We start from the raw sequence: 27091 nt of genomic DNA on the forward strand, positions 1-27091 counted from the left end.
GTGAGTTTTGTAAACAAAGTCAGAGCTATGAAGAGATAACGGTACTCTCATCTTCGAGAGGAGAGTTCTGGAATAACTTGCGAGCTTTGTAGAGGAATCGATACTCTCAATTTCAAGAGGCGAGTTCTGGATCTTTGAGGAAGTAACGCCTTTTTCATTTCGAGAGGTGGGTTCTGAAATAGCTTCCGGAGGTGAGTTCTGTAAACAGAGTCAGAGCTTTGAAGAGATAACGGTACTCTCATCTTCGAAAGGAGAGTTCTGGAATAGCTTGCGAGCTTTGTAGAGGAATCGATACTCTCAATTTCAAGAGGTGAGTTCTGGATCTTTGAGGAAGTAACGCCTCTTTCATTTCGAGAGGTGGGTTCTGGAATAGCTTCCGGAGGTGAGTTCTGGAAAAAAAAAAATCGAGCGTTGAAGAGGTATTATCATCTTCAACAGGTGAGTTTGGAATGGCTTCCCGGGGTGGGATGTGGAAGAAACTTCAGAACTTTGAAGAGGTAACGTTTCTCTCATCTTCAAGAAGGGAGTTCCAGCAAAGCATCTGAACTCTTTATCTTTAAGAGGCGAGTTCTGCAATAGCTTCCGAGTTTGTAGAGGTAACATTTCTCAACTCGTCTTTAATAGGCGAGTTTCCGAAAACTTACGAGCTGGAAGCTGCTCTCTCGTCTTAAAGAAAGAAATTCTGAAAAATATGATCCTAGATTTCTAGGTTCTGCCCATTCTCGTTTTTGGACCATTCTACGTATGTCAATGTTGCCTTTGGAATCATATTTTTCATGTGCATTCGTGTCGACAGTGTTTCTTACCTCGAGAAAAAACAAATGCATGGTTTTACTTTTTCATCTGTTTTACCCAAGTCTTCAATCGCAAAACCACTGTTGAGAATAATGGCAGTGGGATTGTCATCCAATCTATTATTTTCTCGTTTATTTTTTCATTCTACGATGGTTTAGAGGACTAAAAAAGAAGCAAGGAGGGATCTCGGGAATTCTACTCGATTGTTGATTAAGCGAAAGCCGTGTGCTCTTTGCCTGCCTGTGCCGCAAGGAGGTTATTGCGAAACGGGAGCTGATCTCATACGTGCTGTGGTCACTTGTCGAGCAGTTTTATCGCCTCAACGACTACTGGCTACTTGCAAGCACGCACGTTCCGTGGACGTAGTGGGGGTGGGGTGCCATGAGGAAAGAAAATGGAAGGAGCAAAGGGGAGGGGGGAGTGAAGAGTCACTGCAACCAGGAACACGCATTGCCTATTTTGAAATAAAGCTTTAATGTCTCCTTCTGAACGGATGGTAAGATTTTCTTTCCCTTTTGGTCACTACAAGGTATTCAATCAAACTGGAATATTTACGATTATGTCTCGTCAGCGAAGTCGTTTTCGAAATTTCTTCTCGTTATCAAAAATTCTGAAAAATTATAGCTGTGTTAAATTCCTTCCAGAGCTTTGAAGCAGTAGGAGAAAATAGACTTACGGTGCCACAGAAATATTAGGTTACAAATAGGTTGTAAGGGGGCCAAAATGAAAACTGGAAGGGCGCCCCCCCCCCCTGGTTTCGGCGTCCTGGGTGTAGACAATCGTTGCTTCCGCGTTATGTAAGCGTAAATGTACACTTTGTCTATGAGTAGATGTAGACTATCGTTGTTTACGCGTAGATGTGTAGAGAGAAAATGATTTATTTGAATTGAAAAAACACACTTGATTAAATTTATTTGTAATCATGAACCAAGAATTTAGTAGCTTTTACTAAATTTGGCAATTTTGATCAAATTCTCTGGTAACAATAAATAGATGTTCAATATTGTCAATAAGGATTCGGTTCTGAAGATCAAACATGTGTTTGTTGCCCATTTAAACACATGTTTGTTTGCCACAAACTATTTTTCGGTTCTACCAAACTGTTTTCTCCGTGTATACTGTCGTTGTTTATGCGTAGATGTTAACTACCGTTGTTTATGCGTTGTGTAGACGTAGATGTTGATAATTTGTTTTACGTGTTGTTTATGTGTAGATGTATACTATCGTTATTTATGCGTTGTATACACGTAGATGTTGACTATTGTTGTATAAACGTTGTCTATGAGTATATGCAGACTATTGTTGCTAACACGTTATGTACGAATAGATGTAGTTATGAGTTTTCTACGCGTAGTTGTAGACTACCGTTGTTTGTGCGTTGTCTACGCGTAGATGTTGACTACTTGTTTACACGTTGTCTATGCGCAGATGCAGACTATCGTTATTTATGCCTTGTCAACGCGTAGATGCACAGGCGTCCGGAAAGGGGAGCACGCCCTCCTCTCCACTGGAAAATGAATGTCCATATAAAAATCACATTTCAGTCAGAGTAATGTATGTAACCATTGAAGGAACATGATAATTTCAGGCTGAAGAAGTGTTTTTTTTTTTTTAAATGGGAACACTATTATGGGAGAAGATATGCCTCCTTTGGCCCCCACCCTAAAACAAAATACCTTGCTTACCCCGCCCTGTAAAAAATCCTGCGGACGTCTATGCGTAGATGTAGACGATTTGTTTACGCGTAGACACACGCTTCTGAAGTAGATTTACAGGCTACGGATCATCACTATCCTCCACCAATTTGTGTGTGTGTATAATATATATATATATATATATATATATATATATATATATATATATATATATATATATATATATATATCAAAGAAGGTAAAAGGAAACACTCACCCGACAGTAGAAAAATTCAAAATTTTCGCTAACTTCGTAGCATCATCGGCGTGAGGATGCTACGAAGTTAGCGAAAATTTTGAATTTTTCTACTGTTCGGTGAGTGTTTCCTTTTACCTTCTTTGATTTTTACTTAGCCCTTTTGGCCCTTCTTGCTTTTATCCATTATATATACATATATACATACATACATACACATATGTAAAGAAAAAAGTAGCACACACCTAGCACAAAATGCAATGGTTGGAGGAGGAAAACAGCATATAAAGACAAAAGGCACGAATATCCCACCACCTGCTTTCATGCCTGCTCTGGTTTTTGGAACGGGGAGTAATTGAGCCCCATTGCGGGCCGGGAAACGAGGCTCCTTCCACCAGAGGGAGCAGGGGCGGGCGAATTTATAGTCGCAATTGTACGCCTCTTCCTGAGTGCGGACGAGCCACAAATGGTGCATTTGATGCAGCGGAAGAACACTTCTCCGTAGAGATTATGGAAAGCTCAACCTGGGCGGCGCGTTTCCACCCGGTTGTTCCTTCGCCTTCGAGCCGAGAGCGCGGCATTCTGGGTAACATTACGGCTGTTATCGGCATCGCAGGTTAACAGTAAATTACACAGATGGATTTCGGGCCCCCACCTGAAGGAGGAGACTCTGATATGGAGGTTTATGGGGGATAAAACCTTAATAAGGAGAGGCGTGAAACATTAATGATCTCTGCGGCTTCGTGCCAAGCGTTGAGATCTGGGATGCGCTTCCTTTCTTTCCCATTCCCCTCTGTCTCTATATCTTTCTACTTCTAAATTGCTTCTCTTGCTTTCCACGACTCCACGTACAGTCAGCGGCAATAAAGATTGGACACCTCGCTTCTCTTCAAAGCGTCGTGTGTGTTGCCTAACTCAACGGCGGTGTTAGAACTTGCCATATAAAATTTGCTATTAGAATCTACCAATCGCCGTAGAGTTATGCAACACACACAACGCCTTGCAGAGAAGAGAGTATTTCAGGATTTAGGTGTCTCTTTATTGCCGCTGACTGTACATGAAAGTTGTCTCCTCCTCCGTTTTTTCTCTTCTAAACCACAGTCGCGTTCCCATTCAGACTCTCGAATTTTAAAATTCTTATTATAACTAACTTTGGCCCATGACACAGCATATATTTCCACAAATAATGAGGAAAAACACTTTTGAATTCCTGTGTAGGCCTACCTTACAGTTTGATTTATTAAATTTGCCGAGAATGGCGAGATTCCTAGACGGCAAGTCTCGTCTCGTTTCGATTTTAAAGATACATGTCTTAATTTCGATCTTATCTTGACACTTTTAGTCTCATTCTCCTGTCAATACTTCTGGTCCTGTACTCGTATCTGCAATCCTTGTTTTGCTCTATTCCCGGCAAGGCCTTGTGCCGTTCTAGCTTCCGCAAGCCTCGTCTCGATCTAGCTTCCGTAAGCCTTGTCTCGATCAAGATGCCGCAAGCCTATCTCTCGCTCTAACCTCCCCAAGTCTTGTATCGTTCTAGCTTCCGCAAGCCTCGTCTCGATCTAGCTTCCGTAAGCCTTTTTCGATCAAGCTGCCGCAAGCCTTCTCTCGCTCTAACCTCCCCAAGTCTTGTATCGTTCTAGCTTCCGCAAGCCTCGTCTCGATCTAACTTCCGTAAGCCTTTTTCGATCAAGCTGCCGCAAGCTTTCTCTCGCTCTCTAACCTCCCCAAGTCTTGTCTCGTTCTAGCATCCGCAAGCCTTGTCTCGATCTAGCTTCCGTAAGCCTTGTCTCGACCAAGCTGCCGCAAGCCTTCTCTCGCTCTAACCTCCCCAAGTCTTGTCTCGTTCTAGCTTCCGCAAACCTTGTCTCGATCTAGCTTCCGTAAGCCTTGTCTCGATCAAGCTGCCGCAAGCCTTCTCTCGCTCTAACCTCCCCAAGTCTTGGTATCGTTCTAGCTTCCGCAAGCCTCGTCTCGATCTAGCTTCCGTAAGCCTTTTTCGATCAAGCTGCCGCAAGCCTTCTCTCGCTCTAACCTCCCCAAGTCTTGTCTCGTTCTAGCATCCGCAAGCCGTGTCTCGATCTAGCTTCCGTAAGCCTTGTCTCGATCAAGCTGCCGCAAGCCTTCTCTCGCTCTAACCTCCCCAAGTCTTGTCTCGTTCTAGCTTCCGCAAACCTTGTCTCGATCTAGCTTCCGTAAGCCTTGTCTCGATCAAGCTGCCGCAAGCCTTCTCTCGCTCTAACCTCCCCAAGTCTTGTCTCGTTCTAGCTTCTGCAAACCTTCTCTCGCTCTAACCTCCCCAAGTCTTGTCTCGTTCTAGCTTCCGCAAACCTTGTCTCAATATAGCTTCCGTAAGCCTTGTCTCAATCTAGCTTCCGTAAGCCTTGTCTCGATCTAGTTTCCGTAAGCCTTGTCTCGATCAAGCTGCCGCAAGCCTTCTCTCGCTCTAACCTCCACAAGTCATGTCTCGTTCTAGCTTCCGCAAACCTTGTATCGCTCTAACATCCACCAGTCTTGTCTCGCTTAGCCTCCACAGCCTTGTTCCGTCCTATCCTTGGTACGTCTCGTCTAGCTCTAGTCTCTGGAAACCGTCTCCTATTCTAGCCTCCGCAAGTTTTGTCTGGCTCTATCTTTCGCAAGCCTTGTCAAGATCTAGCCGTCGCAAGTCCTGTGTCGTTCTAGCCTTCGCAAGCCTTGTCTCTCTTTAGCCACCACAAGTTCGCAAGTGTCCTCTAGCTCTAACCTCCGGAAACAGTGCTACCCTCCGCAAGCCTTGTCTCGATCAAGTTGCCGCAAGCCTTCTCTTGCTCTAGCCTCCCCAAGCCTAATCTATTTCAGTGTTCTCGTATTAAAAATAATGGTCTCGCTACAATCCCTATTTTTTTTTCAAAATTTAAAATATGGACGAGTTCTTCTTAATCAGGAACATTCTCCTTGCTAAGCCCGCGCAGATAGCATTTCTAATTACAGTTTGCCAATCGGGAGACCTCACTCCACATGATTTGCTGCTTGGGAGATCCTGGTGTTTTCTCGGCGATTCCAAACGCATAAAAGCGGTTCCCGAAGATCTTCTCGCAAATTTGACTCGGGGGAGAAATTTTTCTCTCGCTGGTCATCAAGAAGCCCTGCCTCCCTTCCAGCCTCCCCCATCCGCAAAGATGGATGACCATCCCAGCAGAAGAACAGGCTCTCCATAACAACGAGTTGAAATTCAATCGCGGCTCCTTTAGGCGCTGAACGCTCTTTTACTTTTCCGGCTCCACCTCCGTTCTTCACGGCCATCCATAAAATAACTCATGCGGTCAAGAATCAATAAGCTATTTGCTCGCTCTCTTTAAAGTTATTGTTGTCGGCTGTTTGGAAGTGTTTGTGGTATAGATAGACCTTACAGGACACGCGGACAGTCCATTAAGACACCTGGCCCAGTAGCGTGGCGTGATGTTTTCGAAACTGTAAGCAATACTATACTCTGTCCAGGGAATCTTTGGAGCGACCGAGCTAAAGCAAGTCTCTGCGCAAGGGCTCGACCAATGAACACGTGTGAGGGAACGGGATTGCATAGAGGGGGAAAAGCGACTGCAGCTACTAGCCTTTGCAGCAGCGTGTACTGCTTCGCTCCGCCCACTACCGTTCTCTACAAATATGCGCAGCCTTGCTCCAGAGTTTCCCGGGATAGAGTATAGTGTCTGATCAGGTAACTTCAGTTACGGTGACCAGTTTGAAATAATAAATTTCACGGAAGCCTACATTACTATTCCCATTTAATAGAAAATATTGGGTCTCCCCGATGGCGCAGTGGTAGCGTCGTCGCCTTGTAATCAAGGGGTCCCGGGTTCGATACCCGGTGGAGGCACATAGTGGTTCGAATTCCACTTTAAACTGTAGGTCCAGTCCCGATTAGCCTTACTGTGCATAAAGTGGACTTAAAACACCAAATTAACCAATAAATTAGAAAATATTGGTTGATTTACATTATTTTACTTCGCTTCTTGCCCCACTTTTGCCTAATTTGCGAAGATGGGGATGAGTGATGATATGCCCAGGCCAGGATTCGAACCCGGGACCCCTGGCGTCGTAGCGCGATGTGCTAACCACTCCGCCACGGGGGCCGACTAATAGAAAATATCGTAGCCCCGCATCTCCACCACGTAGCGTTCCAACATGAACGCGGGGATCTTAAATAGGGATGTAACTTGCCCCTCTCGATTAATACTATTGATGGTAGAGACAGCCCTGAACGGGCAGGTACAAATATCTAACTTATCATTAAAATAGACTCATGATTCGTTTTAGACTGAAGTGAGCAATGCGAATGGCAGAATGGGTGTAGACTAGCTTACCCTGTTCGGTTTAGAAATAAGACCAGTAGCTCCTGCTTCTCCGATGATTCCAGATTAAAAAGACCTCGTGTCGCTCTCATGCGCACCTATTTAAACCCTCGCTTGGCCTCTCGTCACCTCTTGCCAAAGGCCAGTGTTCTTACCATTTCCTGTGAAAGGCTTACCCTACACATTTCTGAGCAGGAGCTGACAAGGTCTGCCAGGGTCAATATTTCTTAATCGAATGGGAATGCTACGATATAACAATTGACTGCCAAGTCATAGAATGTACTTCTTTCACAATCACCTGACTTCAATGATATATCCAAACACACCCCAACAACCAAAATTTTCCTAAACACCTTACGGAACTTTTTCACAAGAGCCCAATTTATGGTCATTTTGGCTCAATGCTTTCCTTACATCCCACCAAATACGAACTTACCCCTCCCCCCCCTATTCCTTCTAAGGTATTCTAGTGAATCTTCACGTAGTATCCTTCCGCTGTTGTCTAGATAAGTGTGTAAGAGTTTTGTGGCACAGCAACCTATTTTCTATGAAGCTAAGTACTCAACACTCTAAAAACTTTCGCTACTAAAAACATGCAACTACCAATACCCATGTTCCTAAATTCCTGGGCATGTCACGTATTGTTCATTGCAACTACAGGCCATACTTTTAAGTTGCAAAAAAAACTAAATAATTGCGCTAATAAAAGATTCACCTGCCTCAGCGGTTCCTAAAGAAATCCCCCACCACAGAAACTCATTTTCACATGCAACGATAAATCCAATACCATCCTTGTCCCCATGACAAGACAATGTACATTCATTGGATATGAAAACACTAAGACAAAAAGACACTCATCAGTCTTACCTGTCGAAATCCGTCAGACGCGAGGAATCCCTAAAACCCTTTGCAAAAGGGTTGCTGTCAATTTTTAATTTCGTGATCTGAAAGCAGGAAGAAAAAAAATAGCTTTAGTAAAACAAAGGATTCGTCCCCAAAAGAGCATGCATGAATTATGCATAATGAAGCAGTTGAAAATGTCTGCCAACACGAAACATGTCCGAAAACAGTGGATTCGTATCTTAGCATAATGAATGATTCCCATTCATCAACCTTACGGAAGCACAAAGCGACAGGGGAAGAGAGAGAGAGAGAGAGTTTTTTTCTTCTTCTTCATTTCGTCCGCAAACGGAATCCAAGATGAAGTGTCGTGCGCCAGGGAAGTGTACAACTGTGAGGTACAAAAACGGAATTTTTTATCCCTTTCCCATCCTTGTACAGCCGGGAACAAAACTTGGTTGCATCTATCCTGAGAGTCAGGCAACTCAAAACACAGAACCGTTTGGCACGTTGCATGGCATGTAAGGGTTTGTGTTCTTTACGGTGTTGAAAATATGTTTCTGCTCTATTTTTATGCTTCTTGTGCATTCTGATGTTAGTGTCATCCACCACAGGTGTCAAAGCCGCAATTTTTTTGGATTTGTTTCTTATTTCCGTACTATCTGGTGTTAAAAAACGCCAGAAAGAATATAAAATGTTCACAGGAAAATAAGACAAAGTGAGAGGAAAGAAATGAACTATTGTAAAGAGAACTTTTTCTGAAATTAGAGAAAGAAAATGACTGAAAAAGAGTACTTTCATAATCCTGACAACACTATACAGAAATAAATATTTGTTAGAAACGAAGAAATTTAAAAAGGTGGATTGGTTACCAAATATTTGTTACAATAGGCGACAAACAAATAATTCTTCACCAGTATCAATAGGCAATTCTGACCAAATCTGGCTCGTTTACTTAGAATTAACAAATACAGCTCACCGCTCACGAGAAGATCCCCAAATGAGGGGAGTGGACGTGCGGAGGGACAGGGGAAGACCGGTCTATTTGCAGATTTTAGGTGTAGCAGGAAGTCTTCCGCTGCGGTCATTGTCGTTGTGGAAGTGCTTGTGCGTGGGTGTTTAATTGTGATTTCTTTGGTGGTTATCGTGGTGTTGTAAGAGTTACGGTAGTTGTACATTATTTAGCCATGTTGTGTCGGAAACGTTCGAATAAAAGAAATGATCAACAGTGTCGATATGAAACAACCATCCCGAGAATTTTCATGCCAAACCATTGTTGACATTTGTAGCTTTGCACATTGTAAGTACAAATAAACGTTCTCCGCTTTCGCAACTCTTTTTATCTTTGCAATTTGCTTCGAACGCCAGTGCTGTAACAGCCAATTCCGTCGTTGAAAATATCTTAAAGATTGTAGTTAGTACAATCGGCAGGCTCTTTATTTAAAAACATAGAAAAATCTGTGTACTCTGTCAAGAAATCAACACCACATTGACGACGATCATACCTTCACCGCTAATGTGGATACCCCCTGGCCGTGAGCGGACAGTGATTTGAGCGTAGATGTGAATCAAGCCTTACAGCGAGACCACAGCGCTTGTTTCTGACCCAGGGTGCACTCCCCCAACCCTAATAGTGGAGTCGCCTGCCGCTACGTCACTTGACTTTCGGCAGGGATCTTCTCCTGAGCGGTGGGCTGTACTCCTCCTCAGTTTTCAAAATATGGCAAAATATGGTACAACGAGTTCAACGCGATTGCACATTATTGCACATCCGAGGAACGATTTGATTGACAACAATATTGTCCTAAAAAATCCCCGCAATTTTGATTATAACAACAATGATAGGACATTAGCTTGGACTTGAAATATACTCCACTAAGGATAAAGAAAACACGCACAAAGGCGAGGAATAATGTCTGTCTCTGCGTGTTTTTGTGAGAATTGCACGCTCTCTCTCTCTCTCTCTCCTTAACAGATCTACGCCAATAACAACATATGCACAATAAGAGTAAAACAAAAATGCAAGACAACAATAACTATGAAAATCTAATAGAAAGCACAAGCTAAACAAAATTTTTACATGACAGAACCATTTCAACTGTTTTATAATTTATTAACATATTTAACAAGCGGGTAAAGGAATTAATTTGCTACTTTATATACATATAATATATGTACAGTACATACATAAGTAACAAATGAATTCCTTTACATGTATGCATTTTTAAATCTTCAGTGATTTACTATTACATGCAATAACATAATAGCGTAATAAATATGTAGAGTCACTCGGGAAATACGCCCAACTTTTTTTTGGCTGTTTATAGCTTCGCTAAATGAAGGAGTGTCGCAATGAAAAGGATGTCAAATAAAAGCTACGAGTTTTGTTATTCTTACCTATAAGTTCTATTACTGTAAGTCTTATAGCAAAAGAACCATACAAAAATAAATAGATGAACGTCAATTTGATCAAATCACCCCGTGTTCAGGGTAAAATACCCACCCATTAGGAGAAAATGCCCAATACAAGAAACAATTGTTGTAATACTTGACATGACATATTTAAAGGAAAATAATACACAGCATTAACTGGAAGAATATTAACGTTTGTTTCGGAAACAGAACATCATTTGTACAGACAAGCATAGCGTTTTTAACAATATTTATTTTAGAATTTACCATAGCCTCTTTTACTGTTTAAATTTGTGAGAAATTGCCTTGCACTTTGGACACATGGACGTGAATTTGATACATATTGCATGCATCCACATACTACAACGAATACACTGGATCCAGTCACATTGTGGTCCTTTCATCTCATAATAATGTCCATGGGCATATTGTACTTAATTTCTGTGGGCATATCACCCCACAGCTACAAGCAGAAAATTGAATCACTGGGTTGGCAACTCTGAGCACAATGCGGCAGTTTCACTGCAGATATGTTTCCCTGATTCTTGATCTTTACACCAAATATAATTCAGTTTCTTTCTCTCTTCGGAATATTATTGCACACTGTTTATACAACAACGTCCAAAAAACTATTACCTCAAACATTGTCTTCTTACCTCATGAAATTAACCCTGGATGGCTTCAGATTCTTGTCACAAGCTCCAAACCTGCTGCCTCGTCTCACCACGGAGGGCGCTTTCAACCAAGAGTCGCAGAGTTGCCATAACATTAACGTTGCGCGAGATACGAGGGGGTGGGCATTTAACCCCGATGGGCATATTCCCCCGAGTGACTCTATGTATACCATGTAATAATTCATATAAATGTGCTCATCTTGAATTATTTATATTATAGATTCATGTGCCATCTTTTTTTCATAAATGACACGTTCTTACAACATATTTTGGAACTTTGTCAAAATCACACCCGTTTCTGTGTGCACATTTTTAATAAATTGAAGTTTCAGAGCAGAGAAATGGGAGGATAAGTTTACACACTAAAAATGTTCAAGCCGTTAGTTATAAAAAAAGAGGGGGAAGAAGTTATGACAGAATTGTACAGAGAAGATGTACGAGTGTGTAGAAGATTTGAATTGAATTGAATCATTGACACTTACCAGCTGGTTCTGATAAGCGGTGACGGCGGTAAACACTGATTCGGGGAAGATGTACGTTCTGTATTCCTCCGCCTCCAAGTCCGTGATTGGCCCGTTGTTGTTCTCCCGCCATTTCACCAAATGGATTCGCGGCTGATACCTGTGCATCGAATTCAGGACGATCTGCAAAGAAGAACAGAAAATACCATTGAGGATTTCGGCCAGACAACAATGAATAATCTTTACAGTTTTTTACATCAAGAGAAGTATTGTTAAAACTAAACTAAATATTATATATACCGGTACCGGTACATATGGATTAAGTGAACCATAAGGAATTGTGGACCATTTGAGGTGAGGAGTTCCAGTCTAACTTCCGAAAACAAAATTGTCTGCTTGTGTGTTCTGCTAGGAATTTTGGCTTGTAATTCAATAGCCACTGAACAAGATTTTTGTAATTTTTAGAGAACATTCATTCGGTCAGCTCACCCAGACTATCAGTTGATGAAGTTTCTTCCAAGTGGGTCACACATGTAACTGAAAATCCAGTCACGATTGTCATATGTTTACACCGTACGGTAATGGGAAATTTTGAGACGTAACAACCTCGGTGAGGTTTCTACAAACCAAAAGTGTCTCTGACTGTATAGCCTGAAAAAAATGCCGTTGTTTTAGATTCATTGAAGCACGCACCCCATGTTCCCATAATACAGTGCTTCTCACGGTCGAGTTGGCCGTGGAGCGGCGGCTAACTCGTCGGGAAGTAAGAGCGCTTCTGCCGGCAAACTGGATGCAACATCCGCGTAACTAGCTATTTAATGAAATAGACTCGTACAATTACACGTACAGTTAAAATTACAAGAGATGTTTGAAATTATGTCCTCCTGCATCCTCACATTTACGGTATATTTATAGGAAATTTTCACTAACGCTTATTGGTTCCTCTTCCGAAATTGCTTCAATTTCTTTACTGATATTTTCTTTCAATTCTTCTAATGTAAGGTGCAAGTTGTAGCGATTACAGTGATTTTTTTCCAAAAGTCCTGTACAAAGAACTCTTCATACAAAATTTAGTTGAACTTGCTTCTAGTATACTCCTGCATAACTGCTACCACCTTACGGCTTCGATCCTCGGTGGGGGACCCAAAATGTCGCCGTCGAATCACCAACGTCAAAACAATGGGGTCCATTAGTGGTGACGTCACAAGCAGACGACGAGCTGGAACTGAGTCTACACAACGAGAGAACGTGTTTTCTTCCTATGCAATTCAATGCTATTTTCCTTCGGAAGGGGTAGATTTAATTATCGCGACAGCAGTTATGAAACAAAATCATGATGCGTATCGTACATTAATGTAAAGATGAGATTTCGGAGAATACGACTATATATCACACATACCGTACAGAGGATAAGGAAAGAATAACCGGAGTAAGAAAATCATGCATTTTCATAACATTCCAGTTCAAAGCACAGCCGAAGCCGACCCGAACTCACCCGATCTCAAGTCGACCACGCTGCCGCTATGGATGATGGGAAACCAACAGCCTCAGGCGATTGAACCGACGACGCCCATTGGCTGAGATTTCTTTTGGAGCATTCGCTTTACTCTATTTCCTACTCCATTTATTCTTTACATTCTCATCTGTAAGGTATATGTTATATATAGACGTATTCTCTGAAATCTCATATTTACATTGATGTACGATGCACATCACAATTTTGTTTCGTAACTGCTGTCACAATAATTAAAGCTATCACTTCCGAAGGAAAATAGCATTGAATTGGATAGGAAGAAAAGCACGTGTTTATTTGTTTAGACTCAGTCCCAGCGCGTCGTCTGCTGTAACGTCACACTATTGGACTCCATTGGCGAACTACTTGAAAAGAAGAAAAAGATGACTCCGTTATCCAATGGCAGGTAACACCGGCGAAAGGACAATTGATGCATGTCATCCAATGAAAAGTCACTTGGCAGACTCTGGCTCTCAAGAGGATTTTGGCGATGTAGTGTAATTTTAACTTGAAGTAAACGCGGCTGGTGCTGATCGCACCATGTCCATTGACATCGGCATATAGTCGACAATGAAAATGCAGGCAAAAATTTGTGTCCAGTAGCACACTAATGTGCTACTGACGCTCTTTGGTCCGTCAAAGCATACAGAGAAATGGATCAATTGTACTTTTATCAGCTGTTGTTCCGTGTGATGCACTACAACTGCATCAATTCAGATCGGACACAATCAAAGAAACTCAAATTACACCAAAAGTACATCAACCTTGATCTGATGCTTGATTGAGGAGCTTTTCTGACATTTTTAGCTATTCGCGACGATGAGGATGAGTAGTGATAAGTAGACCCCGGATTTTTATGTAATATCAAAGTAGGAAATATGTACATAAATATGTAACAATAATTTTAAAAAATATGTACCTAAATATGTATTATCAAAAGGATATGTAGCTAAATATGTAGTATCATAGAATATGTAATAATAATAATCGACTATCCAAGCAATTTCAAGAATTTTGCTACATATTTATTTTATTTGAACATATTCAATGTAATTTTAAAGACTGAGTTGTTGAAATGAAAATTTGTATTAAATTTATGAACTCAAAAAGGCACAGCAACGTACACATACTTAAGAAATCAATTTTGTAGACTATTAATTACTTTTCACATCGGAAATTATTGTAAAATATGTAAGAGAGCTCTTTGTAACTTTCGAAACAAATTGTAAAAAAGCGTCTACAGAAAGAACAATCGAATGAAAATACATAGCTACTTTTGTACTTTCTGTACAAGGGAACATATTGTCGGCCTGTCTTTCGACTTGGAAGTCAATTTTAGATGACCATAATCACTAATTATCTCATTGATTAGAAAATATAACATCAGATGAGATACAAATTTTCTTCATCATGTTTCAGATATCGAAAATATAGGAAAAAGGATCAAGATAGGGAAAAAAAATGCCGAAATATGTTGTTTTATGTCAAGTAAATTACCAAATAAGTAATATCCTGGCAAATATATAAAAAATATGTAACATAAAACTTATACAAAATTATGTCAGTTACATAATTCGTTGACATTTTTCTGTTCAAGGTATGTATCTAGAAAGGAATGGAATGTGTAATTACATACAAATCCTAGTTCTATTGATAATATGAGAAGACGACTACTATCACACAAGAACAGGCCACAACACGAATCACGCAGGGGATTATACTGACTGAATCGACCCCAGAGCCTCCTTATTAATTTGATGCATTAAGAGTTCCACATGCCCACAAATGCAGTAATGATGGACATATTGCAACAAGACACTTAGGAGTCGGCACACTGACCAGGCTGGAAATGGGTAAAATTAACATGAATGAAACATGAATAGGAGAAAACGAAAAAAGTGAAGAAGGGTGAGTGACGTTAATAGGTTTCATTCTCTCGAGATTGTTAACCGTGTTTCCTCTTCATGAATTCGCATGGAGAGCGGGAACTCATTTCTCTTAAGCGTGTGTTTACATATCGCACTCCACTTTCGTACAGCACGACACGATCTCATACGCCGATGTCGCTTATTCTAATCACGTATGTTCTGTTTCCGCGCAATATTTTACACCGTGCAAGAGAAACAATGCGTTTTTTTTGTTTTTTTAGTCGTGAACGAGGAATCGAAGACAGCTGCATCTGGAGAGATTGATAGTTGGTGAAGCACATGATACATTCCCCGTGATCCTTGCAAGTCCAGGGTTCGATTCCCACTCTCATTCGTGAGACTCGAGCAGTATTTTGCACATGATCAGCACAAGGAGTTTCAAGGCCAGCTAGCTAAGAAATCTGAAGCCCATAGACTAAAATAAAGGTAAAAAAAGGTAAAGTGCTCCCCTGTGCATAGCACCACGCCATGAAGGCGTATAGGGGGTGTGGGGGTAACGCCCCACACTTTCTTGATCCGGTCGTGAGTGGGGGTGATGTGATCAGCATCACGCCCCTGACCGCCTTTACCCCCCAGGGTTTCCCCCAGGTACCCATGTTATTCGACGCTGGGTGGGCGCCGGGGCCGCTTCCATCGTTAGAAAAGTTCCCGGATTTGAACCGGCCGGGGATCGAACCCGGGGCCTTTAGCATGGTAGTCAGACGCGTTACCGACTGAGCCACCGCGACTAAAATACAGAGGTAAAATAGTTTGCATAAAATTGTTCATTTAAATAAGATAAAGATGGTGTTTTTGGAGTTGGCAACCTGATTTCTTGTGAGTTTGCAACCTGCCCAGCGTTGGCATCGCAACATGGAAACCTTGAAATACGTTTCGTAAAATTTTCTTGCTCCATAGCAGCCGAACCATCGAAATTTAAAAAAATGTAAAACAGGATGCCAGACGCCCCGTGAAATTATTTGCGCCCTATTAAATCAATATTGTTTTCAGTTTGCAAAAATTGAATCAAAAAATATTCTTGCTCGCAATTATAACACCATTAAGCCTTGTTTCCATGATTATGAAAAACTAAATATGCTGACCAAGGCAGTAATTTATTTTATTAAAAACATAAACTAAACGTAACGTTTCAACCTTCTAGCAAGGTCCTCTTCAGACTCTGTATCAAGTACAAAAATACTTTTGTACTTGATACAGAGTCTGAAGAGGACCTTGCTAGAAGGTTGAAACGTTACGTTTAGTTTATGTTTTTAATAAAATAAATTACTGCCTTGGTCAGCATATTTAGTTTTTCATTGCTCGCAATGTGATTCTTTCCTATAATGCATTGTAAATTACTAGAGAGGGAAGTAAGACCAAATGTGTACCTCAGACCGTTGTTGCAATACAGTTTTGTTTTAAATGTATGAACAATCGTTTTGAGGAAAAGGAGCACAGACGTGAGATACAATTTATATCATTTTTGCTGGTGGTTTGTTATGAGGTGGATGAATTGATTATGTAATATATTTAAATAATATATGTATGCATGTATTAAAGAAACATTGAATACGTACATGTTGCATATGTATTTTCTTATTTTACGTCACTCCATGTTACATATGTGAAATACATGCATTCTACTTGAAAGTCACACATGTCATATGTACAAAAATAATTATATTCGTCATTTTTGTACAAAAATACAGTTTGTGCGCTTGCTTTCCATTATTAGCTAATGTGAAATCGAACGTGTTGAAAAGTACAAGGATAAAATGCCGATAATACTAATAATAATGTGATTATTATTACTGCTATTGTTGTTATTATTATTATTAGGGCGTTTATCCTCCTGGTACTTGCCCCCCTCCCCCAGACAAAAAATCGTGGTTGCGCCTTGTTCTGCTTTTTAGCTACGTAGACGCCATAATCTGTTTCCCCATAAAATAGCTCGCGATGACTTTATTAATGGAAGCTGTAGGAAGATCGTCGTCACCACAGCAAGACCACAGCCAGGACCCGACGATCCTGCCAGACATGTCGTCTGTCGATCACTATCACGTGACTTATGACGTTGGGCAAAGGGGGGAGGTGTGTGAAGGGTGGGGGCGAATTGGAATGTTTATCAGCAAGTGCACAGTGTTGCTCTTTCGTTGTTTTTCTTACCGAACTTTGGTCACTGGCATGGGGAGGAACGTTGTTGAAGCTTTTTTCTTTTTCCAGTCAACGTGTGGATGCGGGTTCATTTCTTGCTCTCTGATTGGCTGTTGGAAAGTTACGGTGCTCTGATTGTGAGATATATCTTATTTGCGCTGTACGTTCGGTTAGGTTAGGTAAGATTACTAAGCAGCAAATTTGCGCTGAAAATAGGAAATAAGATATTCTCACAATCAGAGCACCGTAACTTTCCAACAGCCAATCAGAGAGCAAGAAATGAACCCGGGCGGCGTGAGTGTGTAACATCTAATCTCCTGCCGCCGTACCAACCGGTGTCCATTAACAGTGCAGAACGGTTATCTTGACAAAATTCTTTAATGTTGCCGCTTCTTGCCCAAAGCACTAGGCCTATACAGCGACCTCAAGGAAAAGAACCTTCAACGAAAAGTTTCCGCGCAGCTTTCCCTTCCTCCGTTCAGCTCGGGCCACTCTGCCCCTCCCTTCCACGCGGGAGTACGGTGCCCAGGAGTCGCGGGTCTGAGCAGGTTTCTTTCCTTGTAGTTCCACTATAATTGGTTTGTTTGACCGCGTGTTTCTTCGTAGGTAAACGCGGCAACAGAGGGTCACTGCCAGAAAGGCAGTCTCCGTGACATATCCTACGCTGTCACGGCTGCTTGATTCCAAGCTCAATATTTGTCGGTAACTGTGCTATAGCGATTATCTGAAACATATAATAATAGAGCCTCCCCGATGGCGCAGTGGTAACGTTGTTGCCTTGTAATCAAGGGGTCCCGGGTTCGATACCCGGTGGAGGCACAAGTGGTTCGGATCCCACTTTAAACTGTAGGTCCAGTCCCAATTAGCCTTACTGTGCATAAAGTGGACTTAAAACAACAAATCAACAACAACAACAACATATAATAACACAATAACCCATGGCGTAGCAATTGGTAAGGGTTAAGGCCTACCTACCGAATGCCGGCCTCACTACCACATGCCTCAGCAAAGGTGGGGATCATCCGGCTACAGCCGGATTGCGCACACTTTTCCGGTTTTATCAGTGGTATCTGATAAGCCGTTGACAAGCTGTCACAATGTACAGGATTGCGCACAAAAAATTGAGGCGATGTTGTCAGATGTAAAATGTTCTCAAGCCGTTCTCACTTCTGTTGTGTTTGTTTGTGTGTGGACTTACACGTGTTTTTGCAGTCATTAACCTAACCTAACCTTAACTTTTGAGTTTGAGTAAATTGGTATTATTTACTATATTATTTCTAATTTCTCTCCCTCTTCTTGTCTAAAGAAAAAACAGTTTTGCGCACAGACTTTAAAGCTATCAAAGTGGCAACGTTTGATCAAAATCTGTGCGCAATACAGGTCAGTGAGATTTGTGCGCAATTCGGTTACGGCGGATCATCCAGCCAGTTACGGGGTGACGAATCCCCAGCCGTTGTTGTAGGTTTCTATAACCGGGTTACACAGAGAAAAATGTTTGTTTGGATTAACCAAAAAAATGGTAGTTATGAACAAAACGTTTGTTTAAATAGGCATCAACCAAACAATTGCTCAACATTACCAAAAGATTTGGTCAAGTTCTATTTGTTTGTCGTAAACAATTTTTTGGTTACCAAAACCAAATATTATTTTGGTAAATCTAACAAAATGCAGCCCATTTGTTTGGGAAAACCAAATAATTTAATCAAGATTACCAAACGATTTGTTAAATAATTTATTCATAATTACTTATGTTATAATCTGGCTAATTTTAGCTAGGTTGTAGAAACTAACTGATCTCAAAATACACATTCAGAATAGAAAGTTCACATGAACTAACCGATTTTGGAGCGCTTGTTTTCCACACTTATCTTCTACTTATATAGTCTAGAATCAAAAGGTTGCTCATGGGAGATTCACTTTTATTCACTGCAGTACATTTTCTTCTTTAATTTGTGGCTTTGATGTTCACATATCTTTCGAAGAATGTTAAAGCACAATTTTTTACTATGATTACAATCAAACGTACCATTATTTGTTGTACAAAAACTTATGTTTCTTGTACACACTTTGACAGAACCATCTAGCGGCCGGTGTAGGAAACTCAGTATAAAGTAAGTATATTCTGAGCTTTTTTTTTTTCAGAATATTAGGTTACACAGCAACATAAAGACTCGCTTCAAGTAGGTCTAATTACCTTTCCCACGATGGTGGGTGGCCCAGTCTCATACACAGGCCGCAATCTCAAGAGAAAAGTTGTTGGGCTTCACCAACGAGACTCGAACATGCGCGCGTCCCGTAGCCAGATCCCAAAGCATGACGCCTTAGGCTTAGCGCCAACTGAGACGCAGAGAAACGCGGCAAGAGAACTTCTGTTGCCTGCTTGTATTGAAATCAAATGGTGTAACGCCCACTACAGGGAAACGTGCGGAACCGAAGCGGGAATTTCCATGCCAGAAGTCTGCAGGTTGTCTCAAAGGTTATCGCCCACTGAGACGCGGCAAGCGCGTCTTTTGCAGCGTTTCTCCGCGTCCCAATATACATCAAGCTTTCGACCGCACGACCACGGCGCGGGACTTTATAATCATTATGCATGATAAAATATTCGAATTGAAAGCAAACAGGCACACTGTTCAATTTGAACGGCAGACTATTGTAAAATTTACGGTACAGTGGACAGATCATATGCGACGCAAAATTATTGAACCTCTTCACGGTGTCCAAGTTTGCGAATGAGGTTTGCAACACTGCTAATGAGTAAGCAACCGTGTTCACAGAACGCAGGGAAAACAAGGCCCGACCCAACCAGGATACCCAGCGTTGATTAGCATGCTTTATGATTTCGCTGTGCGGAACACACGGGTTATCTGTAAGAGCATGTAAACAGGAATAAATTAGGCGAGTTTTATGTAAATGACTGTCAACAGAAATGGGCCCCGTTCGGAGAGCTTTTTCTTATTCTCTTCATTACATTGGCCGGTTTCTTCACGTTGAAAACCTAACTTTTGCACGTCGGTGATTTAGCTTGCGATATGCTCCGGCTTAAAATCCTTTGCAGTGTGATAACACCAAAATGGATCCAAAAAGAAAAATGGTTCTTGCAGCCCTCCTAAATGGATTCGCTAATTAGACGAGGAAGTACTATCTGGTTGATATCAAGGGGAAAAATATTTTGCTCAAATGGCGTGAACAAGGAAGGCGAGTCATACTTGAAGAAAGATGAAAGAATAAAGATGGGAAAGTTAACTGTTAACTTCTTCAGACACGTCAAGGCTTAGATTAATTGTTCTTCATGTCATTTGCATGCAATTCTCGCCCTTTTAGCGTCAGTCGTTTTCGTAATCGAAAGGTTACATGTTCGAGACCCTGCATCGTACCCATATGACACACAAGTTTCCACGGGACATCAATGGATGTCTCTTGGATATTCATGCCGAAGTTCTGGACATCCAAGCATATATAGTGGGCATCCAACAGATATCCAAGAATATCCAGTGGACATCCATCAGATATCCAAGAATATGCAGTGGACATCCAACTGGTATCCAAGAATATGCAGTGGACATCCAACAGATATCCAAGAATATCCAGTATCCAACAGATATCCAAGAATATCCAGTGGACATCCAACAGATATCCATGTCCAAACATAGTAAATCCAGGATGTATGTTTCATGAATATTCGGTGGATTATCTTTTCTCGGTGTTTTGGATATCAGTGCTATATGGTTCACGTGACTGGAACGTCATTTGGATATTTTTACTTAATTTTGGATAAGAAATAATACGTATATATTCACGACTAGAACTGGACCTAATCTGGACATTTATCCACTTTCTGGATATTTTTCACTGAAATTTTGCAAACGAAAAGAACATTCCTGTGTTAGATTTAGGGATATCAAAGATTTCGTCCTCTGGATATGCAAAACTGGACATCTAATGGATATCCGATGAACGTCCAATAGGTATCAAGAAATGAATATCCAAAGCCTAACATCTAATGAACTTCCAGTAAATATGGATAATATCCATGGATCTGATCTGGATTTTGAATCTAATAGACGGCCGTTGGACATTTGTGCTGTACACTTCTGATTTTCAAAACAAGAATTTCAGCAGTGGTGAGGCTTATTGGGACCAAAGTACCCCCACAAAAAAAGCATCTGCCTTCACCAAGATCTTTAAAATATACTTTTGACTATCAGTGTAATGACATCCTTATTCCCATATACATCGATAGAGGATTGAGAGGCTTGAGTTCTGGTCGAGATAGTTGGGTGACGAATGGGTTACGCAACCTATGATATCAGAAAAAAATGTACTGAACAGTTTGCATGTATTTACAAATCCAATTATTGTAACCAGCTTCTAAACTAGAAATACCTAAGATATTATTCTATGATTTGTTTTTTGTTGCTTAGTGTCGCTTTTCTGCAACTTTTGGCTAATCGCGAAGTTGAAGATGAGTGATGATACAATGAAATTTATGAAGAAACATTCACAAAGAACAGCCATACCCAGGTTTCGTACCCGGGGACGTCTATCGTCCTGGCGACCTGTGATAACCACTCCACCACGGACGTCGGTCTATATATGTTAATAGGAGAAATAACGTTACATTCCTTTCTCCAACACAAACGCCAACCTTGGAGCACAGCAAGAAGAGAGCACGCCAACAGCTCTGGTCCACAGAAACAAAACAAATGGTGAACGACACTACGGCATAAAACATGAAAAATGCCCCTGTTTCTTCTGTTTGGCAAATGCTTAATGACATTCTGCACAGAAGACGCTCAAACTGGAAAGGACAAAAGAGAAGTTCGAGGCAAAGGACAAGCAAACAATGCAAGGATATGAGACGCAAGATGGATTCTTCTGGCGATGCCAACGTGGAGGAATCGTGCTGGAACCCTCCAGACGTAGGTTGACATCTGCTCGGCGGGGAGCTCACAAAATTTACTGCTACACGTCTCATACCTTGGAGTTAAAAAAAAAACAAGGAAAGGAAAGCGTAAGATAGGGAGTGAGAACTGTTCCTTCGATTTTGATTCACACTTGAACAAGGAAAGGACTCGCTTTGAGCTTTGGAAGTGTGGACAGAACCAGACATTGGATCTTTGTACACTCGTGTCCACATTAAGTGACATATTATATAAGATTGGACAGTTGAAGTATGTGCCAGTATATCTGAACAGGAGTGCACATAAAGAAGTAAGTGATACAATGTGTTGCAAAGATAACCTACGTAATGCATAACAACGATAATTCCTTGTGCTCTTACGTGTAAGTTAGAAATGCTTAATATGATATAATAATAACTCAGGTAGGATGGACATAAAAAGTACTTTTTCTGGCTAGAAGCGATACTTTTAACAGAAGCCAAACAAACAGACGTTGTTTCTTCTTCTAAAAAGAGGTACGAATGTATTTTGTTGATTAGAGTTGACGTTATCTAGTAAAATGTGAAGCTACGATTCTTACTTGTTTTTAATATTATCAACTAAGGTATGTTTTTCGTTATATGCTTGAGAATTCCTATATAAGTACTAACTAACTAACTCTCTAGCCTTCTTAAACCCGAAGGTTCATGGCTGCAGCAACACAGGCCTTCCATCTTTCCCTATCTTGAGCAAGATCTATGTACTCTTTTCCATCCCTACCGATTTCCCTTAGGTCCATCTCAACGTTGTCCCTCCATCTTCGTCTTGGCCTTCCTACAGGTCTCTTACCATCAGGTTTCCCAACAAGAATCCTGTAAACTCCTCTTTCCTCTCCCATTCGTGCCACATGGCCTGCCCACCTAAGTCTTCTTGATTTAATTATTCTAATAATATCTGGACATGAATACAAATTATGTAGTTCTAAATTATGTAACCTTCTCCACTCACCTGTCTCCTCATCCCTTTTAGGTCCAAAGATTTTCCTAAGGATCTTATTTTCAAATACTATATAAGTACGAGCATAAACTTTTATTGATATAGAGTAAATGTTATATGTATCTGAAAATTAATCATTGTTCTAAACTTGTAAACTGTCACTAATGTGCTGTCCGATATTGACATTTCATATAATATCTGCGTTTAGTAATAAATATGTTATGTTACTAGTGCAAAATAACCAACGTTAGTTTCGTGATATAACAATAATAATATAATGCGACTATAACTAAAGCCATATCTCGACCTGAACACAATATTAATCACAAGACTTCTTTGAGACTAATTACACTGTATTTTAAAACGTTTCTATCATAGTTCAGTGACTTTGGTGATTCATAGCGAAGCGAATTTACATTATTCTCAAATTGCGTTCCGCAGAGTCAAGTAATGAACTCTTCAATGTTAGGCACGGTTCACAAGTACAATGTATGAATTCATTTGTTCGGTAATGCAATTTTAACACAGGACTCAATTAATCTTAAAATTTTGCTGGTTTAAAAGTTTTCAGTTCCAAATTGTTCACGATTGTGTTGATAATGTTTAGAACAGTCGCTGACTCCAGTAATCTTTACACATTCTTGGTTCAATCAATTTAGAATTGTTGAAGTGAAGATTGATTTTACCGTTATACTGGAGGTTGAAAATCTTTAGAAAAACAAATCTCACTTGAATGTTATCAATATTTTAGCTTAACAATTTGATTTATTGATTTATTTATTAGCATCCGTTCAACTTTTACAAATGTTTGTAATTGTCACATTATGCATGTACAAATAGAATACATCTATAAAACTACAGGGATAATATATAATATAAAATTAAGAGATAAAATAAAATAAATGCATGCTCAATGTTATTTATTTGAGACAAATTGGCTAAAATGTTGTCTCTATTAGTTAGTGTTTGCTTCATCTGCTATGATATATATATATATATATATATATATATATATATATATTGAGCATCAATCAGTCATCTACATTTACATCTAGATAAATGCACTCAAACTGCAATCAAAGTTACAACGCAAAATAAAATATCTATGATGGTGCATGTAGTTTCATTTCATATTATTGTTGTTATTGCTGCCACTTACGGCTGTGATGTATTCTTGTATTGTGTAAAAACAATGTTCCCTTAGGAATCTTTTTATCAACTTGTTTACTGGCAATGAATTTATGTCTTTGAATGAACATTTCGTGTATAAATGCGCTACATTGAAAACTGGTGATTTTTTTGCACTTTGAAAATTTACCAATGTAATTTTGCCTTTTCCTATTACGTAGATCATCAACATATGAATTTGAATAGTCTTTGGGGGTGGGGGAGAGTAACAGAACCCTGTTTACTCAACTAAGGACATAGGGTGCACCAATTTTGCCCCTCTGTTTACTCAACTAAGGACATAGGGTGCACCAATTTTGCCCCTCTGTTTACTCAACTAAGGACATAGGGTGCACCAATTTTGCCCCTCTGTTTACTCAACTAAGGACATAGGGTGCACCAATTTTGCACATAAGTGAGGGGTGTTGTCCGTGCCAGCTAGAAAAATCATGACCAATCTGCATCTTGCATTCTCTGAAGAGGTTGAGCTATTATTTTGAGCCAAAACGTGACTTACGTGGGCTTCAAGTAGAAGGATGTGTTGGTGTTCCAATAATCTTCATTGGTCCGTCAGTCAACCTGACAATAAACATTTTGACCGACCAAAAACAAAAAAGGAAGTAGCAGCATTAACGACAAATGCAACTGCAAAGCAATTCTCCGGTCCACTGGTCTCCAGAAATTCATTTCGTTCCTCAGACCCGGGTTGCGAATAACGCCAATGGAAGTGCATATGGCCATTCTGCAATTAGGCGACTAACAAGCTGGGTAAAAATTAGCTCCTTTACGCTGTTATACATGGCGCAATAAAAAGACCGAAACGCGCAGGATGAAAAAAAAAAAAAGAAGTCGAGGGCAGAGTGGCCTTCTGACAGGAGCCAGGTCATAAATCCGCGAGCTGGAATGTGGGTGGCGTTCGAAGGTGCTGCTGGAATTACAGCCTCTGTGCTCTAACGCAGCCGACGTTATGTGCCCAGTAGGCAGATCAAGACGGCTGCATTTCACTATTAGCTGTCAAAGATGTGGAAAGGTGCGTGTCAAGTTCTAGCCACCATTTGTTAGGCTACCGGCTTGCTTTGGTCCAGTGGCGTATCGAGAGAGGGTTACTGGGCTCAGTCCTCTCAACACTCGTTTGCATCGCCGGCAAGTTTTGCCGCTATCACTTAGGTTATCGCCGGCTCCCGTGGCGGAGTGGTTATCAATTCGCGCTACAACGCCAGAGGTCCCGGGATCGAATCCTGGCCTGGGCATGGATGTTTGTGAGTCTCCATTCATCAAGTCATCACTCATCCCCATCTTCGCAAATTAGCCTAAAGTGGCGCAAGAAGCGAAGTAAAATAAAGGAAATAATCAATCCATCACCTATGTCATCGCAATATCTATTTATGGAAGAAGTACGAATCCTGATTGGTCCGCGTTTACTACACGACGATCGTATTTCTAATATGTCTCCGAGCTCTTCTACTATTAGAAGAAGGGGTGCCAGGTTCGATACCCGGTTGAGGCACACAGTGCTTCGGATTCCACTTTAAACTGTAGGTCCAGTCCCGATTAGTCATTCTGTGCATAAAGTGGACTTAAAACAACAATTCCGTTTGAAGTAAAGAAGTTACATTTGTATGGAACTAAATATTGCAAAAGAGTGCTTAGTGACAAAGTATGCTCTCAATTTTAGAAAGATTTTCGAAATTTCTGTTCAACTCGCTCAAACCGTAGTTTCTTATTTTCACTAACACGCAGAAGACAAATGCTGGGATTGCACACTGAGCTCCCTCGTGGCTAAATTGTTAGCGCTCTCTGTTTTGATGCGACATAACGAGAATTTCCTACTTTCGTTGTTCATCCATGACTGTGTGGATAACTGTGGCTACTGGAAAGGCAAGCAGTGGCGGACTCCCGTCTAGAAAGCCAGATAATAGCGACGTCTAGATTTCATGCGCCGACCAATTGATTCGGCGCATAGTAACAGCGCTATGTGGAAAATTAGAGGAAGTTAATTTTTACTTTCTGAGTAATTCTACTTCTATACTAAAAGTTAAGAAGATAAAACCACATGTGTGTCATCGTTGTAATCTATGAAGATCCCTCTTTCGATTGCTGTCGATTGCAAGTTTCTAGTAATGATTACATCACAAGATATAAGACGGTGTAGTTTGCTGGCCATTATGCTTGAATCCAATACGGTAGCCGTTGAACAAGAATGTCATTGTATCATCAGTTAGATCAAGGATTATCCAGAATTTCCCATGGGGAGGGGGGGAGAGTGTAAGTCCAGATTTAGGGTCGCGTAAGGGGACATTTCGAACCAAATTTCCCATAAATTTGGCCTTCGTGAAACACTATAGGGGTGTTGAAGAAATTTTGGGGGGTATTAGTGGATTTGCATCCAGGACATGTTCTATAAAAATCTGTGAAAATGTTGAGCACCCCAAAATTTTAAGTACCCCTTTCTTGGCTGCTATATTATCATCTAACGAGAGACGGGTCTTGGCCGTGCCACCATGGAAAATTGATGTATCTCTATCATTTTTGTAGCGTAGTGGTAGCGTCGTCGCCTTGTAATTAAGGGGTCCCGGGTTCGATACCCGGTGGAGGCACATAGTGAATCGGATCCCACTTTAAACTCTAGGTCCAGTCCCGATTAGCCTGACTGGGCATAAAGTGGAATTAAGACACGAAATCAAAAACGAACCAACCTATGATTTTTGCTATCAAGTCTTTAAAAACTGCGATCAACGAAGATTGTGGTCCTTCCTTTTGGATACGGTGACATGATTTAGATTGTATATTCCTGCTAGTTAACGAGAATATCAGAGAAACTTGAAATGCATGGCCTACCGAAGCAGACACATCTGACGGCAGCGTAAGAATAATGGGTTTCCCGTTCCCAGTAACTCATCCTGTTAGTAACGTACGTCATCCTGCAGCCACGTGACTGCACTTACGTTCAACAATGGCTCTTCGAAAGGTTAAATAATATCTGCTTACAATGTGGGTGGCGTGCCGTTCTCCGATCCGAACAGATGTCCTCCTGACGGATAAAAGATGCTGCGAGGGACGTGGAATGCAGAGGATGC

At 40.8% G+C, this 27091-nt stretch overlaps 1 protein-coding gene across 1 annotated transcript in view; it reads right to left on the reverse strand.

Moving 5' to 3' along the window:
• Nucleotides 1-27091, reverse strand: part of LOC146001161 (T-box transcription factor TBX20-like) — a 181440-nt gene that overhangs the window by 45088 nt on the left and 109261 nt on the right. Inside the window, exons 4-5 of the mRNA XM_083138450.1 lie at nt 11419-11580; nt 7878-7954 (exon numbers count right to left, since the gene is read on the reverse strand). Of these exons, the coding sequence (XP_082994576.1) occupies nt 7878-7954; nt 11419-11580 (239 nt within the window). The remainder of the gene's footprint in view (nt 1-7877; nt 7955-11418; nt 11581-27091) is intronic.

This window comes from Lepisma saccharinum, chromosome 17 (assembly GCF_977018435.1).
Source record: "Lepisma saccharinum chromosome 17, izLepSacc3.1, whole genome shotgun sequence".
Lineage (NCBI taxonomy): Eukaryota > Metazoa > Arthropoda > Insecta > Zygentoma > Lepismatidae > Lepisma > Lepisma saccharinum.